At 50.8% G+C, this 18,176-nt stretch overlaps 8 protein-coding genes across 8 annotated transcripts; 4 read left to right on the plus strand and 4 right to left on the minus strand.

Annotated features, from left to right (window-relative positions):
• Positions 1-393: 393 nt before the first annotated feature.
• Positions 394-867, minus strand: VTN77DRAFT_2485 (uncharacterized protein; the record flags this gene model as incomplete). The annotated part of the gene is made up of 1 exon (XM_069418329.1): positions 394-867. The coding sequence occupies one exon, from the start codon at positions 865-867 to the stop codon at positions 394-396; it is 474 nt and encodes a 157-aa protein (XP_069279111.1).
• A 2,512-nt stretch (positions 868-3,379) lies between these two features.
• VTN77DRAFT_2486 (uncharacterized protein) lies at positions 3,380-5,401 on the minus strand (the record flags this gene model as incomplete). Its single annotated transcript, XM_069418330.1, has 5 exons — positions 3,380-3,532; positions 3,599-4,193; positions 4,252-4,993; positions 5,060-5,253; positions 5,337-5,401. 5 exons carry the CDS (start codon positions 5,399-5,401, stop codon positions 3,380-3,382), a joined length of 1,749 nt encoding a protein of 582 aa, XP_069279112.1.
• Positions 5,402-5,501: 100 nt separating this feature from the next.
• VTN77DRAFT_2487 (uncharacterized protein) lies at positions 5,502-5,815 on the plus strand (the record flags this gene model as incomplete). Its single annotated transcript, XM_069418331.1, has 2 exons — positions 5,502-5,622; positions 5,685-5,815. 2 exons carry the CDS (start codon positions 5,502-5,504, stop codon positions 5,813-5,815), a joined length of 252 nt encoding a protein of 83 aa, XP_069279113.1.
• A 67-nt stretch (positions 5,816-5,882) lies between these two features.
• Positions 5,883-7,024, plus strand: VTN77DRAFT_2488 (uncharacterized protein; the record flags this gene model as incomplete). The annotated part of the gene is made up of 2 exons (XM_069418332.1): positions 5,883-6,139; positions 6,205-7,024. 2 exons carry the CDS (start codon positions 5,883-5,885, stop codon positions 7,022-7,024), a joined length of 1,077 nt encoding a protein of 358 aa, XP_069279114.1.
• Positions 7,025-7,423: 399 nt separating this feature from the next.
• Positions 7,424-8,765, minus strand: VTN77DRAFT_2489 (uncharacterized protein; the record flags this gene model as incomplete). The annotated part of the gene is made up of 2 exons (XM_069418333.1): positions 7,424-8,664; positions 8,717-8,765. The coding sequence occupies 2 exons, from the start codon at positions 8,763-8,765 to the stop codon at positions 7,424-7,426; spliced, it is 1,290 nt and encodes a 429-aa protein (XP_069279115.1).
• A 1,012-nt stretch (positions 8,766-9,777) lies between these two features.
• On the plus strand, positions 9,778-11,501 carry VTN77DRAFT_2490 (uncharacterized protein; the record flags this gene model as incomplete). Its single annotated transcript, XM_069418335.1, has 5 exons — positions 9,778-9,889; positions 9,955-10,038; positions 10,095-10,714; positions 10,784-11,222; positions 11,278-11,501. 5 exons carry the CDS (start codon positions 9,778-9,780, stop codon positions 11,499-11,501), a joined length of 1,479 nt encoding a protein of 492 aa, XP_069279116.1.
• Positions 11,502-11,887: 386 nt separating this feature from the next.
• VTN77DRAFT_2491 (uncharacterized protein) lies at positions 11,888-14,460 on the minus strand (the record flags this gene model as incomplete). Its single annotated transcript, XM_069418336.1, has 2 exons — positions 11,888-13,774; positions 13,837-14,460. The coding sequence occupies 2 exons, from the start codon at positions 14,458-14,460 to the stop codon at positions 11,888-11,890; spliced, it is 2,511 nt and encodes an 836-aa protein (XP_069279117.1).
• A 2,251-nt stretch (positions 14,461-16,711) lies between these two features.
• Positions 16,712-17,972, plus strand: VTN77DRAFT_2492 (uncharacterized protein; the record flags this gene model as incomplete). The annotated part of the gene is made up of 5 exons (XM_069418337.1): positions 16,712-16,717; positions 16,864-16,954; positions 17,029-17,507; positions 17,566-17,845; positions 17,905-17,972. 5 exons carry the CDS (start codon positions 16,712-16,714, stop codon positions 17,970-17,972), a joined length of 924 nt encoding a protein of 307 aa, XP_069279118.1.
• Between the last annotated feature and the right edge of the window lie 204 nt (positions 17,973-18,176).

Here is an 18,176-nt window from a genome sequence, read left to right on the forward strand (position 1 = left end):
TGCAGATCTAAGTTATCTGCTGTTCAACTGCCAGGACATGATATTTCAGTCGTCAAAGGAACCACGACGTCGTAGTTGACGTCGTCAACCATGAGTCTTGTCAGTCAAGGACCCAATGTGTCAACACAAGAGCGAAAAGATCTCAGGCGCCTGGGCAGGCGAGCTTTTGCTCAAGAAACATCGATGCTCGGATGGGGCTCCTGCGGCTCCGAGGGACTGGAAATGGACTCCGCGATAGCGAGTCCGTTCAACGCAGCTTACCATTCTGGATAAGCTTCGAGTCTTCCAACAGGTAGGATCCGTCACAGTGGGGTTGAGTTGAACAGGCCCCTCGTACGCCAATAGAGCAGACAGGTCGGGAGGTCGCTCTGCCTCTTGCTCTCCACGGTTAGCCTAACAGCCCAGGGGCAGTCTGGGCGTGCTTGGTGCATGATCGATAGCTACTACGGAGCCGGGAGGAGATACCCACAGGGCCACAGGGTTCTCCTTTTTCCTGGTGGAACTGATGGCATACGCGGCCGGTCTCTGGACTCGAACATCCCAAGAAAACAATAATAAAGGCGCCTGGCCGCCACTGCAGGCTGTCATTTTTGACCCAGCCACTCGGAGGTGCATTGGAGGTGAACACACGAAATAGTGTGTTTGAGAAGAGCAATTTGGGCTAGCCAGTCGCCCAGCGTGGCGTTGTAGGGAGGCTGCAACGACTCCCGCATCCCGCGAAACGCTGTTTTTTTTGTGTTGCCTTGTGTTGCTTAGTTCTTCGGTCCGTGTGCTCTTTAACCTCCTTTTTTTTGCTTGTACTGTGAATGTTTTCGGAGAGCCTGTTCGACACCCACACTCACTTGCCGTTGGGTCGGTTGCCAGCATGTGTCCGAACCTGAACCTGAACCTGAACAGAGGCGTCAGAGGACAACCTTTCCTGAATGGTCAATTGCTGAGAAGGTGGGAAGCTTCGAAGCTGCCCGTAGCGGATGCGGATCGCCACTGCTAGACGGCGCCAGCATCGAGCCGGCCTGACGCGGTTTCCAGGCCGCGGCGAGTCTCTGCAAAATAATTACGGCTTGGCAAAGCTGGCGGCCAACCTGCGCCGCATCCCGGAGCGGACCAGCCTTCGTCCCGGACCAACGAGCTTTCTAACAGGTAACCTGCCCAGGGGGAAACAAATGAAAGTGCATCCGTACAGAAACATCCGCGCGCGGGACTGGCTGGAAACGGAATCCAGTGTTCGCCCGTTGTCCACCTGTTCGTGCTGCATCCACTCTTTTTCCTAACTGAGTGTGGCTGTCTTAATATTATAATTTATGACTCCATGACGATGGCATCATGCGAGATGGAATCTGATAGACTCCAATGGCGTGGAGGTGGGCGGATGGACCTGGAGCCGGAGTTGCATAAGCAGTCGATCGAGATCGATCGTCAGGACTCGGAGTTCATGCCGCTTTCTGTCTGGTTTCTTTTGGACCGTCAACGTTACGGTGATACCGAGCCTATCCATAACTGGCTAGCCTGGTGATGTCCTTGAATGTGCCCCTGAATTGTTTCTGCGAGTGAACAAAGAGACATTGTTGATTGGACATGGTGAATGTAGCATCTCTTCTGATTAGCGGATACATACTCCGTTCTCCGTTTCTTGCTGTCTGTTGGGCACAAGGGTCAGACCCTTGAAGGATGTCGCTTTGTCACGGTGATGTGAAGGTGTATTTCCGCGTGCTCTCCTGTCGAGCGTGCAGTAGCTCAAGCGTTCTAACTCCAGACTCCAAGAGTTCTCGATCCACCGGTGCTAGACTCGGCCTGACCGGCCCGAGGAGACGAGTCAGGGGTAGGGCCCGCTGCCAACTCGCCATGAACTTGGCATCAACGTGTTTTAGCAGCCTTTGCCATCTTCACAGAAATCAGATGACAAGAGAGGTCGTGCGGCACATGTTGAGCTTGCTCCTGGGTGAGGGAGACAAAAGATCGTCGACATGTCCGACAGATTATTACTATTAATTCAATAGCGTACTGGACGGAGGAGACAGCCACAAGAATTGGAGAGGGATCATAGGGCTGGAGTCGTAGAGATTCGAGAAAAACACTTAAGCCTGGAAGTTGGTACCTAGGTACCTAAGGTATCGTGACTGGAGCTTCCATTTGGAAGGCCCAGACCCATAGGATTTGAGAGGAGCGCTTCTTCTCCGTAGGTGTGGTTGTACACAAAATCCCACTGGGCTAGGAAGCTCGGACATCTCAGGGCGCCAAAAGGGTCCGTGCATCTGCGTCAATCACGATGATCTGGATGTCTGTGTAGCTTCGGAGATCCAGCAAGATGGCTGCATGCAGATATAGCCTTTTTGAGTATGACCAGCCGTGCATACAATAATAATATGGGATTTTATGGATACTTGCAGGAGACAAGTCCTTGTTCTCCATGTCGTGTATTGCATTGTTGCACTGCGCACAGATGTCAGTCCGATGGCGCAGAGGAAAGAAAGGTCTCGACCGACGATAATTGGAAGGAAACGCTCGATACGAACTGTTGCTGATCCATGTGATTGGTCACGGGATAAACTGTCACATTTCCAAGCAATGCAGCATGTAGGGCCGTGACCAATCGATCCAAGCTGTGGAGTGTCTGGTGAATTTAGAAACTTCAAGCTTGGACAATTCAGATTTGCTCTGGAGCGGGACTTCAGCACGACGCAAGGGTTGCTTGTATCACTATCACATTTGATGGCAGACTTGGAGAGCAATGTCACAGTGCATAATGCATAATGTATGCACCGTCCCTCGTTGGAGAACGTCCTCAATTTCCGATCAGAACAGGGAATGATTTTCTCCCCGCAGCACCGTCTTCAATTTGCAGGAACAGGCCAGCCCGCCCTGCATCTGTGTCCACTTTCTGGCTGATATCAAGGCAACAACATTTGTTTCTGCAGGCTCACTATATCTATTATTGGAATTTGACGCCGCAAAACTAGCGGCGATCGGACTCTGCAGGGTTGGATTTGAAATTCCTCGATTTCTATATCTTCAAATTCTTCGATCTTAGTAGGACGCTGGTGATAGGTGCCGTACTGTCCGATAATAATGACCCCTCACACGTTCCATATCTTCTGGTCCATCCCCTCCCATCTATACTCCGTATATGTCAGACTTAACACAGGATAACTAACTTACGCAAGTAGAAACATCAATTTAAATTCTGGTTTTTACTGTGGAAGAAAATAAATTAGTAGCTTTGCTGATCGTACAGTCATCACAGTATGCAAGAATCATTAAAGGCTCCCCCGATGCATCCACCATCCCAACTTTTGGATCACTCAACTTGCTCCTCCTGCATTCCACATCCACCACATGCTGGGAGGACAGCTAATTCGATGTCCTCTTATTTATCCCTCCTTCACCGTCCCAACCGGATGACGCCAGCTGCGATGAGTTTCTGGATCTTGGACCGGACGTGCGCGTTCTTCATGTGTTCCTGAAGGGCAGCAGGGTCACTCTTGGCCTGCTGGAGGATGCTCTGCATGACAGGGTCCTGGAGGATAGACATGATCTGCGTGAGAGTGGATGGTGGTTAGTTTCGATGCGAAAGAAAAACCGCATGTGGTGAGATACTTACCTCCGGGTCCTTCTGAATTCTCTCCGCCGTTTGCTGCTCCGTCTCGCCGGCACGAGCGTTGATTTGGGCCTCCAGAATCTTCTGCTGCTGTTGTTCAATTTCCCGCGTGTGAGCGCCCTTGTCATCTTGCTCTTGCGCTTCCGTGAGCGCGTCCAGAGCCTTGCTGTACTCCTTCATAGCCAAGAGTGCCTGGCCCTTGCGGATGTATGCACGGATGAACTTGGGGTCACGCTTGATGGCTTCATCACAGTCCTGCACCGCCTGGGGGAATGCCATCAGTTTGATGAGGGCTGCCGCGCGGTTGGAATATCCACGAGGGTCGTCAGGAGCCCGTTTGGTCATTTCAGTAAAGGCGTCGACGGCACCAGGCCAATCGGCCTCCTGGAACTTCTTCTGGCCAAGCTCACGGGCCTTCTCCGCTAACTCCGGGTTGATATAGGCATCTCTCTCTGCCTTGATCTTAGCCTTTTCAGCAGCGCGGAGCTTGGTCAGGACATCCCCGGTACGGTGCTCAGTGAGAGATCGGTTGTAGTATTCGATAGCCTGAGTGAGGTCGCCCAGCTTCTCGTATGCCGTTCCAATTCGTGCAAAGGACCTATTGCATAACAGTTAATATCTCAATCAAGTATTGTCTTGCCGATCATTGTACTTACTTGGCAATGGTCTTGAAATCCGCTCTCAGCTCCCTACCTTCGCTAACGGCCTGTTGACAGACCTCGATGGCCCCCTGGTAGTCACCCTTTTCGAACTTGGCGGCTCCAATGTTGTTCAGATAGGTGACATCCTTGTTTAGTTCCCAGGCCTTGTTGTAGTGTTCAATGGCCTCATCGAATTGTCTCTTCTTGTAGAAGTCGTTGCCAATTTTCTTCTCAGCATCTCCGGCCTCCTGCGCCTTCTTCTTGGCAATGGTCTCCTCATCTTCCGGCTCGGGCTCGGGCTCGGGCTCGGGCTCCTTCTTGGTTTCTGCAGGCTTGGGACGAGAAGCATCCGGCATAGGCACATCCTCTTCTGCTTCAGCGGCGGTACCAGATGGACCCGCCCCACCTGGAGGAGCACCGAACTGCATATCGACGCCCAAAAGGACGCTCATGACCTGAAGGAATCTGGGATCCCGAATCTCCTCTCCAATACTGCTTGGATTCTGCTTAAGCCGCTGCAGCTTTGACATGAACTCATGATCCGCCAACAACGCGGATGTCTTGGGGTTGCTGGCCAGTTTTTGGAAGAGCTGCGGATCATTGAAGATCCCTCCCAAGCCCGCGCTGGGGTCTCCAGGGAAGCCGTCAGCCTTAGCCTCCGCATTGATAGCCCTCTTGACGGACTCGAAACTAGATTTGAACTGCTCATTGTTGGGCTCGAGCTTCAAGGCCTGCTCATATGCATCGTGAGCTCCAACTATACAACTCACGGTCAGTCCATCAGAAACTCATATGAACGTGGAAAATAGAGGAGATAGCTTACGAAGATCTCCCTGTCCGCGGAGGGCAGCTCCCTTCCTGCTCCACCCCTTGGCCCAGTCAGGCTTGAGCTCTACTGCCTTATTGGCATCGTCGAGCGCCTTCTGGTACTCCGACTGGGCCGCATAGACCGCGGATCGGTTAGAATAGAGGACGTGGTTGTTTGGTTCGAGAGCAATAGCTTGCGTGAACTTCTCACTGGAAAATGGTTGTCAGTTGCGAGTTCTGATGCTGTTGCTCAACATGCTAAGCGGGGGTCCCTAAGCGGGCAAAATACGTACATGGCCGTGGGATAGTCTTTTGCAGAGAAGGCCTTGTTGCCCTCCGCCTTCAATGCGTCCGCCATGCCCGCGAAATGAAATAGTACCGTTCAGAACTTAAGGTTGGTAAGTCTCAACAGCTTGACAAGAAAGAAATCTTGTAGATCGCGGCGAGCTGTCGCAGTTATGACCTTGCTGGGCTGGAGCTTCTGGAAATTTCGAGCTCATAGCTTCCGCGGGGAGCAGTTCTATGGGAGCCTGAGGCAGACATCAGGTGGGGAGTCATTTATGCCTGAGGCAAAGTTACGTAAGCTGTCCCTCGCCCGCCAAGGCCGCATTTTAACTTTAATTGATGGTGGCAGAAAATAGTCCCGCCACTATTGTGCATTGCTTCTCGGTGGGAGTTTTCTTCTGCATTTTGCTTATTTACCTTGCTTCTCATCGCTCCCACAGGATCCAATGATAGACTAAAAGCGCTGAGGGTGTTGAAGCGAATATGATATATTGGACAGTGCTTCGGTGATCGTGATTTCTCTTCAACTACGTCGAAGCTGCAGGTGACTCAAAATGGCCTCCGCGGGGGGTTCCTCGCGCAGCACCGCGGCCCTCGCCTCGGAGCTCTATGAAGCATGTCGCACCAAATTCCCTGAAGACCATCTCATCTATCAGCAAGATCTCTTGAACTTGGGGGTGATCCCGAATAATGATTTGTCCGTATTGTTGCAATGCACGCAGTCGCTGGTCGACCAAAACCTTTTCCGTACCCTCCAGGACAAGGATGATCGTTTGGCGTGGAAAGTAATTTCCCAGAAGGACGCTGAAAGGTAAAGCAAGCACTCCCTTCAGCTTAACTTTGGATGGGAACCAGTTCTAATAGTAAATGGCACAGGCTTCAAAACCTCAGTCCCAACGAGAGTCTGGTCTACAATGTTATCCACTCCACCGGGCGTGCGGGCATTTGGATCCGTCCTCTCAAAGCGCGCACAAATCTCCATAAATCAATTATAGACCGCTGTCTCAAGTCGCTGGAATCAAAGAATTACATCAAGTCCGTTCACAATGTCAGGTTCCCAGGCAGGAAGGTTTACATGTTGGCCGAACTTACGCCGAGTGAAGATGTGACGGGAGGCGCGTGGTTCACTGATGGCGTACTGGACGCCGAATTTATTGGTGTTTTGTCAGAGTTTATCGAGCACTACGTCAGCAAAAAGAGCTGGTATGAGGTTCCTGCCTCGCGCGCAGATAAACACCAAGGCAAGCGTCAGAAAGTCAGCGGCGGTGACGTTAAGTCCGACTCGGAGAAACAGTATCTTCCCTTCCCAGCCGGGTACCAGCACTACCCAACAGTCAAAGAGATCACAGCGGAGGTAAACAAGGTCGGCATCACGCCTGTGACCCTAGGCGATGAGAGCATTGCGCAACTTCTTGACATGCTCTGCTACGATAACAAACTGATCGCGTTGAACAATGGCGTAAATTTCAAGTCGGTCAAAAAACCAAATGATGTCAGATTGGCTTCAAAGACACGCGGTGATGTGGATGGCGCCGCAGCAAACGAGCAATTTGAAGCTTGGCTCGGCAAGAATGGCATGGTCGAGGCGCCGTGCGGACAATGTCCCGTCTTCAAACTGTGCCAACCGGGCGGAGCCGTCAGTCCAGAGAATTGCGAATACTTTGATCCCTGGCTGGAAAAAGCCCTTGGGTTCTGATTCTACTGGCAGTATCGGTCGGATCCCATCATGATTTGACTGACCACAGCTGATTATCAGCTGATGTACTGTATGAAAAATTTCCTATTATTCTGCATAGCGACGGAGTTTTGATTGATCAGGGTTTCCCCGCGGGTTTTTCATGTATCTGTGATGTGATTAACTAACTAGGGGTTCTTAAAAAAAGGGTTGGGATTTCTTCTGTATGTTTTTAGCGTCCAAGGAGGACGGGATCTGGTTGTATGTACGGAGCATGTATTTAGGAATGTTGCTAATGGTAAGAAAACAAAATAGAAATTTCTGGGTATATTGTACATGTACATACAGGACCAAGACCCGAAACGCCATTTTTTTTAAAAAAAAAACAGGAGGAAGAAAAGAGAAAAAGAAGAAACATCATCACTTCCCCAGATTTTGTCTACACTCATCACAGTACCAGGTGCCTAACGGCTCTCTGGTGAGTCCTACACATTTCCAATGGAACCATTCGTAAGGGCAGTTGTCGTTATCGCAAGCGACCATGTCTCCATGGCTGACGCTGCGGCAGGTGCAGTACACCTTCGTGTCTTCTCCGCCCTCATCTTCCTCGTCCTCCATCTCCTCGTCTGAATCATTCGCTGCGCCCTGACCAGCACGGCGGGAGACACTCGCGTTCTCAGAATCGGACACGCCGGCACTGCTGAGGACCGAGTCTTCCTCGTCCTCGTCTCCACCAGCGGCTGAGGGCGACTTCTTCAGTCCTCCTGTGGTGAGTTTCAGGCGGCCACTGACGCTTGATGAGCGTTTGACAGGCTTCCCGGCGGCGACTGATCCTGCTTTGATCTTCTTCACTTGCTGATGAGGAGCAACTTTCTTCGTCACTGCTTTCTTGGTCACGCCACCGGCGCGCGGACCGGCGCTACCAGCACGGTTTGACACAGGCGTTCCCGCCTTCGGAGTCCCCGGCCCAAGCGATGATTGCCGCAGATTTGAAGGCGCCGCGGGAAGACTGCCAAGGGATGTGTTCAAGCGCCTGCGCTTGCTGTCGACGGCTCCCGCAGATGATTCACGCTGGCGTTGCTGGAGATGTAGAGCTGCTGCATTGGGAGTCGAGGGAGCGGAGTTGCGGGAGGCATTCTGCGTGGCCAATGTCGAGGTGCTGGCGGGACGAGGATTGGCCTGATTGAGCCGTTGGGCCGCCGGAAGCGCAGCATTGCTATTGCCGGATGTGGGATTGAGAGGAGAATACGACGAGGGCTCATTGGGAGTCTGATCGGGAAAGAAAGCTTTTGGAGGTTCACGGTATTGATCTTTGTTGTTGAAGAGCGAAGGGATGGGCGGGTCATTCGAGAGGATACCCTCGTTTATTAGGTCGCGAATCTTGATATCCAGTTTTTTGATTTGGCGGTCTAATAGGACACATGCTTTCTCGCTCAGCTGGATCTTCTCATCTTGCAATGCCTGACATCGATCCAAATTCTGTAGGATGGTCTTGCTGTATTGTTCCTCCTTCGGATTCGGCGTAAGACTGCCGTTGAGCTTGATGAACTTCTGCAGACTGTTGTCGCGGGAATTGATGGTTGCGCGGCACTCCTGGATTATCTTGTCCTTGGCTTGTATCTCTTCCATCAAATGTGTAATTTCAGCAGGTAAGTTTGCAACTGCACGTCGCGTTAGCTCGGTCCACTTGTGAGTAGTTTCGCATTCACTTACCATCATGAACAAACTGTTCAAGGACTGTCGCACAGTCCTCCGTCGTCATGGCTGCGGAATTCTGAGTCTTGACAGTCCGCACCAGGAACAGAGGCTGTGATATTGTTGGAAAGTTGGATAAGATCCAACTGCAGCAGTGGGGAAGGCGGTGATAGTCGATGGCTGAGACTGAAGGTGACCTTTAAGACGCGCGGTCATGTGATGTGATGTGGCGATCGTCTTTTGCCACGTGACTCGGTGACTAAGACTGGATTACCAAATCGCTGTACAACAGCCAGAGCGGCGGTACAGGCTCAAGACCGGGACAATGAAACCTTGCGCTGGCTCGTGTTTCCCCTGGTAGTAATTTCAATTGATGCTGGAGTAGGCAGTGTGGCGTAGTCCCCGAATACGTCAGTTCTACGTCTACAGTGCTTTTCTCATTTCATGGTAAGAGATGTACAGATGAGACGATCATGGTTTGGATCAGAGTATCTGCGTGTTTAACAGGTTATGTAGAGATGGATCATTTTCGTTTTTCTGCATTAGAAGACACTCGTATTCGAATACGGAGTACAATTTGTCCATATTATCTCAGATCTCAGCCCATGCATTCTTCATTTTCCTGTGTGCTTCTAAGTGGTGGTTGCGAGACCAATCCCGAGTCTTGGCATGCAATCTTGCACCCTCTATGCCTGCACGTCATCTACAGAATGCATGAACATCCATGGATGTGCAGAACAGGAATTGAGCAAATTGCAGGCTATTCTCAGATCGCAGGAGAAGAAGATCGGTGGGAGAGATGCAGATGATGCACTCTGTAAATGTTAATTAAATACATAATCGATGTCATGACTATGCAAACAGCACAAACATAGTTCTGCGTACGCGGCCGCGGCCGCGGGGATGTAGGGTTCCCCCGCAGGAGAGACGGGCGTTTGAAGTTATTCCTTATCTTCTAACACTGCTAGTTTCATTCTTTAAGGGGACTGCTCGCAGGAACCAGCTCATCTCAGAGCCATTTCCAAAATCTTCACAAATCAACGTCGAATTGTCCCTTTAAAGGGAAACCAACAGCCAAGATGGGTCAAGATGCCCCTCCTCAGTTCCCGGAGGGTATCTTTTCCCTCCTCGATACAGACTTGTACAAATTGACCATGCAATCGGCTGTGCTGAAATATTTCCCTGACGTTCGTGAGTGGATTTCGCTGTTACCTAGATCAAATAAGAAAAAAAAAAGCTAATGGTTCATGTAACAGAGGTTACGTATGGCTTCACAAACCGTACCCCGCACATGAAACTATCGCGAGCAGCATACAAGTGGTTGGTAGAGCAAATAAACAGTAAGTGGTGATCCTTATATATCGTCTTGGAATGATATTCATATATGCTATTCTAGAGCTGGGGAACATCCCTGTGACGCCCGAAGAGATCGAGTTCCTGAAAAAGGCTTGTCCCTACCTCAACGAAGCCTACCTCCGATATCTCCAAAATTTCCGCCTGAAACCCTCTGAACAGATCGAGATCACCTTTACGCCCGTACAAGACACCGGTAGCGATGACGATTTGGGCGATCTCGAGTACTTCACCAAAGGCCTCTGGGTTGAGACCATCCTCTATGAAATCCCCCTTCTGGCCCTCACAAGTGAGGCATACTTTAAATTTTGCGACACGGACTGGGACTACAGTCATCAAGAGGAGCGGGCATACCGCAAGGGCCTTACTCTTTTGGAGAATGGTTGCATCTTCTCCGAATTCGGTTCAAGACGGAGGCGGGATTACCACACACATGACTTGGTCATGAAAGGTTTATGCCGCGCTGCAGCAGATGCCAAACAGAAAGGGTGGAAGGGAGTATTCTCGGGTACCAGCAACGTTCATTTCGCCATGAAGTATGGTGTAAATCCAGTGGGAACTGTCGCCCACGAGTGGTACATGGCTATTGCCGCCTTCACAAATGACTACGAGAATGCCAACGAGTTGGGCTTGCGATATTGGCTTGGATGCTTTGGAGAAGGTGTACGTTCGTCTAACTATCGGTTGCATGAATTGGTCAACTAAGTGTGAAACTCACATGTGGCATTTTAGGTTCTGGGCATCGCGTTGACCGACACCTTCGGGACGCCTGCGTTCCTCGAAGCATTCCGCAAACCTATTCCAGACTACATAACACCTGGGTTGGGTGCAGACACCACCCAGCCGTCGAGTCAAGCGACCACTGTAGGATCAACGCCAGAGAGCCTCGCAGACACCAAAGCACCTGTGGCAGCGCCAATCCAAAACCATGATCGACCATCAGGGGGGAGGAAAACGTATGCTCAGGTCTTTCAGGGGGTGCGCCAGGATTCGGGCGATCCAGCTTACTTCGTCAAGATAGTCCGGGACTTCTACGACAAGGAAGGCATCAAGGACAAGAAGGTCATTGTCTTCTCGGATTCTTTGAACGTCGATTCTTGCCTGGAGTATAAAGTGATCGCCGAGGAAGCCGGCTTCCAGCCTGTCTTTGGAGTCGGCACATTTTTAACCAGTAAGTTCAGTTCACGTTTGTTTGCACTGAAATAGTAGCTGACAGGAACTTGCAGATGACTTCCGGCGAAAATCCGACGGCCAAAAATCCGTGCCCTTGAACATCGTCATCAAAATCGCCTCTGCAGGGGGTCGTCCAGCCGTCAAGCTGAGCGACAACCTGGGCAAGAACACAGGCGACAAGACCACAGTGCAAGACGTCAAGAAGCGACTGGGTTATATCGAACATACCTGGGAGAAGGGCGACGAGTCAGCACGATGGGGCAAGAAGGGCGATTGATTGAATCAAGAAGAAGGCGTATGTATGACTTTGAAGAGTGGCAGGGGGCAGGCGGTTCAGTCGGTTTCAGTTTCGGAAAAAAAGATCTCATTATTATAGAATCGTTAGCTAGCTAGACTTTTTAGATATTGTTGTCTCAAATATCCAAGTGATTCGTTCGGTTTGTGTTGTGTACACTTCCAGAGCATTCAGAATGAAGCAACGCCAGCGCTGCTCACAATTCCTCTCTGAAAGAAAAAAAAAAGGGAAAAAGGAGATGATGCACTCGTCAAGATGATTTCGTATTGTCCCGTCTCGCATCCCAAGACATCCAATAGGGATGGGATGATATGGATAGATAGACAGATAGCATGGACTATGTACTGTACGTATACAGACAGCATATGTCATGCAAACCCCAGATCGCGCTCCAAATCGCCCGTAATCACCATCGAGTCTCTTCTGCTGCTGCTGCCGACTGATGGGGGAAACAAGGGTGGCAGCGGAGGAGATAGAATATCTTCTTCCTCTTTAGATAGGAGGTCCTTTGGGGCGCTCTCCAAAGGGATGCTTTTGCATCTGTCGTGCTCGATGTTCTTCATACTCGTAGTGTGGTCGGAGGAGGAGTCTTTTTGCTGATGGTGGTGGTTCGTCGTTATCTGTCTAGCCTCGCTGTGACTTTCGCTTTCGCTTTCGCTTTCTCTCTCCTCTTCCTCTTCCCCGTCTCCATCGGAGGACACTAACCAGTCGTTCAAAATGTCGACATCGACATTCCAGTCCCATTCTGGTTGGTTTTGGGAACTATTCCTGTCGAGGAACGGATTTGCTGGAGCGCTGTCGGTCGTCGGTCGATTTTGCGTGCTGTGCAGCTGAGACGAAGAAGAAGTGCTGTCGCTGATACTGCTATTGTCGTTGAAGGTCATGTTGGCGGTGTTATGGAGCCTATCCATATTTGCATCTCGTAAATTCGTAGAAGGGAGAGTAGTAGTATTCCTCTCATGATCATCTTCGTCGAGCTCGATAATGGTTTCCTGGGATTGATTATCTCTCGTGCCGGTTGCGGCAGGTGTCGATCCTTCGACCGGCGCGCAAGCTGTCCTGTCATCGACCGCGGAAGACGATATGAGATGATCATCGGTAGGTCGAACACTGTCCTCGATCTGAGACCGGTTCCCGCCAACAACGCCGAACGTGGCGTTCTGCATGACGAGAATGGAATTCGGCGAATGCTTCAATCGCAACTTGACCGCTTCCTCCAGATAGGCAGTTTCGTGGTCCGCAGCCGGGTAGATATCTTTCAACTTGTTCAGCACTTCGACACACCGGTGAAAGTTCCATCTGCTCTCATCTCGCACGGCAGGGTTGGAAGACGTTAGGTTTGTTAAGTGTACCACAGCAGCTGGCAACAAAACCGTCAGCCCGGAAGCGGGAAGGAATTTGGTCAAACCCAGACGATTTAGGCCATGGGCGATCTCCGTGGTCCCCGCGGCCGCATCCTGCATTTTCTGACGGGACACTGTCGACCATTTCATCATTTTCGAAGTCGGGTGGGCTTTTCTGCCGAATATTAAAGCCTGTGGTCGATGCAGGGCGCTACAGGTTGCGTAGTAGATCATCCGGAGCATGGCAGAATGGAGAAGCAGAATCTTTTCTCCCTCATTGAGGTGCTGACCCTTGGGTGGGATAAACTGGGCGTCCTTTGGTAAACCGCTGACCCAGGCGTCGAGCTTCTGGCTGCAGCGATCAAGCTCCGCCTCCGATGCCTCCCGGGGAACAAGCGTAATGGTAGTTTTGTGGGTAGCTCCGAAATTATGGTTCGACGGGGAGTACTGCGCAAAGAGCACCCGTCCCAGGCATTGACACAATTTTACCTTCTCGATAAACATAGTCGCCAGGCGCCGTTGATGAGAGACATCCTCTGACTGTCGACATTGGAGTAGCCGGGAAACAGCAGGATGAAATGGTCTGATATCGAAATCGCTCAGCCGTGGAAGAGGCACATCGCATGTTCCTTCATTGATCTGTGTGGGACGTCTCAGAGCCAGGGCAATGAGCCGATCACGGGAATACAGAGACCACCAGAGGCGAATCCTTAATCGTTGGGTGGCAGGACTCATGCCCGATCCTGTGGGATCTCTATGTAAACCGATCGACTGAGCCTGAGTGTTGCACACTCCCACCCAATGCCATATATCCTTCTGCGGGCTACCGTCGAACTCGTGCCAATAAGTCATCAGCAGAATCGCCTGCAGGATCGCAATTCGATCCTCCTCGCAATCGAAAGAGTAGAGAAGCTAACGGCCACCAGTCAGATTGCAGAAAAGGGAGAAGAAAAATCGGGCACCGAATTTCTCACCCTCGTGCGCATAAAGAAGGCTTTTCGAGCATCCCTCCTTGTGGCAAAGCCAGCTGCCTGCAGATGCTCGAGGTCGACAAAGGCTGTTCCTGCAAACATGACCGCTTGGAACAAGAGCAGGCTGATATTGGCGTCCGGATCGTTCTCAGCGATGCTTCGCAAAAATTCGTGCAAGTCCAGCAGGGGAATGAAGTTGTGTACCCATTGCACGTAGGCCCGCAAGAGCTCATTCCGCAGGGGAGGTTCCGGGATCGTGAGGGCGCCTTTCGAGCGCAAGTATTCGATGTCCTCTACAGGGATGCGGGATGGTAACGGCTTCAGGAAGCGTGGCGAATTGTCCAATGCTTCTATCACCGGGTGGAAGTCTGGATCGATGAGCTCTTGGACAACTGTAACCATATTCGCCAATGGTAATGATGAGGGCACGGCTCTGGTGCCCAACGTCCTCCAGGGACGGTCACCTCCGATAGGGTCCATCAGTAAACTATCTCGCTGTGGAAATTTGTGCAATGGGGAAGGATCTATCTTCTCCGGTGCGGGAAAGAGCATATCAAAGTCGTTCAACATAGCTGTCTGCGGACTTGCCGCGGCATCGAGCTCATCTAGCTTGCGTTTTGGCGCCATCGCAGCGATTGATGAAATTTCTTGTCTTTCAACGTTCTGACATTGGGAGGATGAAAATTATGGTGAATCGACACGGTTTCGTCTCAGGTGGTCCGAATATTGGAACAACCTCCAAGTTCTGCTTCAGGAGACTAGCAGTCTGGGGCCGGTTGGGGTAATTACACGCTGGTCAGCCACTTCCGCTGTGGGGTTTGCGGGGATTTTCCGAAGTTTCCGGGCTTACGGAGTAGTTGACTTGGTAATTAGCCACGATGATATGAAAATTCCATCATGAGCCGTAAATCTTAATTCATAGATTATCATTTTCAGTCTGGCATGATCCACAGACCGGAACTGCAGAGATAGAATTTTCCAGAGATAAGTTCTCATTTGAACTCTCTGGTATCAATCTTGTATGTCTTATTTATTACAAGAAGACTGTTTATTTTATTTTATCCATTACTTTTTTTTTGAATAGAACAACTTTCTTCCACATGCGTTAAGATAGATCATGTCCTATTTGCATGTACGGAGTACATACATTTGTATCTGTAATTTGGTTGCCTTTCTTCCTTATTCCTCTTTCCCTCATATACTCTCTTGTAAACTATCCCAACGAAGAGCCCAGGACTCTGCAGGAAACAGACAAGGAAACCAGAGCGAAAGAGTATTTCCCATCAGAGGTTGATGTTAGGCAATTAAGAGGAATTTTAGTTTTCCCTGCCAGTTGCCTATGTGGGGTCACCCCGACTTGTAACAGTACACTTAAGTTTCTAAAAATTGTTCCAGAAGCTCACGATGACAACGGTTCTTCCTAGGTAGGCAACTACGTACTGGAGTCCATGGAGCTAAAACGAGAATAGAATTTACCTGGTTGCATAATTGAATGTTGATGGCTTGCTAATAATAATGGCCCACGCATTGACCAAGCGATCCTGAAGAAGAGGCAGTGCACCTGCAGGCCTGCGGATAAAAATAACTTAGGCAGGCAGACGTTGCTTAATAATTAGTCTCTGCTGATCGTGCTTACTCAGACTGTCCAAAGACTGATCCGGTAATCCAGTGGGCGGCCCGGGGTCGTGATGAAAGCTTCCACCATGAATTTGCGATCTGATGATTTAGGACTTAACTGTATAGCTATATACTGGATCAACTACTCCTTGATGGGGATTCAAAGGAATAATGCGAATGTATGTACATGTACTGTATCTGCAATAAGGCAAGAAGACGAGCAGTCGAACACGGATGATGTCTTGTTCATGGCTCAGCTGTCTGGAGGGCCGTCATCTAAGGCAGCAGGATATCATCGGGAACAGAGTCTACTCCATACAGATGCAGCGGTTCCATAGATCTGGAGGGCAGTCGCAGCGCTGATTGCACGAGGCGGTTGAGGCTCGCTCCCGCCGTGCTCCGGATGGCTAGGTGACGGCTGGAATCCAGGACCAGAAAGCAGACAACCAGGCTCTCGTGCGACGGGTACTTTATCCCCTCTCCCTCAGTAGTACTGCTCTGTATTTTGTACTCTGTACACTGTATGTTCACCAAGTCTGTCTTCTCGAGCGATCACCATTGAACTTGTCCTTTCCGCCCATCATTGGCTGCGTGCACCGTCCACTACGGCTGAGGGCCAAACGAATAGGGGGTTTGACGATCACCCAGCGGACTGTCGAGCACTGGACGAGAGAGACGTCCACCAGAAAAAAAAAATCCGGATCGGAGTGTTGCAACGTGCAGCAAGCTGTTCGACATTGGAGAGTTCTGTCTAAAATAAGAATAAATCGCATCCAATATCCAATCGCCTCCGACTGTCCTCCGACTGTCAGTGTCTGATCGTGTCGTGTCGTGCTGCTGCGAGCCGGGGGCCCTAGCAACGCTAAGTTAGCAGCTGTCTGAGTCCTGACGCGCCACTCAACTTCGCCCAGCCCAGACAGACCCAAGGTCAGCCTCTCATTTCATTTCCCTCGCCGTCTCACCACGCTCGTTTAATTAAGATTTTCATCTTTTCTTTCTTCACAGAACCATTTTTCTGGGCCCCGCTGGTTGCCCTTCTTCTCTTCGCTCCTTCCTTCCGCTTTTACTTTTGTCTTTGTCTTTCTGTTCCTTAGTTAATTAATCACGAATTCGTCGGATCCATCCACAGCTGTCCCATTCGCGATTCGCCTCCAACTCAGTTTGACACTTCGCCATCCGCATTGAACACCAGACGGCGGACATATTCTGTGGGAGTGCTGATCATTGATTACTGAGCCGCAATCAGGACAAGGTTACCATTATGAGTGTGAGTGTTGGAGTCGCGTCCGACCCTGATCCAACCCCATCGTCGGGGGCCAATTTGTCCTCTTGCTACAATTTTCCGCGCACTTATTCATGTCGATAAAAGAAAACATTCGCTAACCACTATGGTGATCACTACCATGTGTACAGTATCAAGCCTACGGAAACCAGGGCGGCTACGGCCAGTACAACCCCTATGCCCAGAATAATCAGGACTTGGAACGGGGAAATGGCGGATATGGTGAGATTATGATCCTCTGGAGACGCCTTACCAGCGTCATGGGTCTCCGATCTAACGTGTCGTCTGATCCGTAGAGATGGGTGCCATAAACAACAATGCCCCTCCAGCCGAGGGGCCGACCGCCATTCTGAACAAATGCAAAGAGATCAACGATGGCATTCAGGATCTCCGGGCCAAGAGAGAGGGACAGCTCGCCTTGGCGCAGAATGCTCTGCTGGACTCTAGCACCGGCAAGGAGGACCAGGTGGCCCGCCAGAACCTGGACTACATTGAGGACGAGATCAACAACACCTTCCGTTATCTTCGGGATCTGATGAAAAAGATCAAGCAGACCCCCGGCTCGGGAGACGCCCGCGTCCAGACCCAGATCGATGTGACAAGCCGGAATCTGCGGAGGGAGATCGAAGCGTACCAGAAGGCGCAATCTGATTTCCAGAAGCGACTGCGGGAGCAGGTGCGGAGACGGTATGAAATCGCCAATCCGAATGCGACACCTGAGCAGATCGAGCAGGGTGTGGAGAACGTCCTCTTGGGTCAGGAGCAGAGCTTCCAGGTATGCTACCGTCTTCGTGGGAATCTCTTGGAGTTTTGATGCTGACGACGATCTGAAGGTCACTGGCAGCAGAACGAGACAGGCGAATGACGCTAGACAGGCTGCCTTGGAGCGATCGGCAGCCATCCGAAAGATCGAGAAGGATATGATCGAATTGACCCGGCTGTACCAGGAGTTGGCAGACCTCGTTCAGCAACAAGAGCCCGCCATAGAGCAGATCAACCGAGCTGCGGAGGAGGTGGTGGACAATGTAGAAAATGCCAACAAGCAAATCGACGTGGCCATCGAGAGCGCCCGGAACGCGAGGAAGTGGAAGTGGTATCTCTTGCTTGTCATCAGTAAGTATCCCCACATCTCTCCCGTCCCAGCTAGCAGGAGCTGAACAAAATCCCCCCAGTCCTCATCGTTGCCATTGTTGTCGGTGTCGCCGTAGGCGTTACCGAAGCCAACCGCGGCGGCAAGTAATTGGGACATATCACTCGAGCGAGGTTTGGGTCGGTCCGTTCTACGGTCTGAATTTCGTTGTAAAACCTGCCTCTCTACGCGAGTGGCAGCCACGGTTGTACAGGTTCATTTACAGGTTAATTCTCTGTTCTGAATATCCTCTTCTGTTGGCGGTTTTCCCTTGTCCTGGACGCTCTTTCCGTCTATTTATTCCCCAATGGCATG

The sequence above is a fragment of the Rasamsonia byssochlamydoides genome (assembly GCF_041956645.1).
Source record: "Rasamsonia byssochlamydoides strain NRRL 3658 unplaced genomic scaffold VTN77scaffold_19, whole genome shotgun sequence".
Taxonomy (NCBI): Eukaryota; Fungi; Ascomycota; class Eurotiomycetes; order Eurotiales; family Trichocomaceae; genus Rasamsonia; species Rasamsonia byssochlamydoides.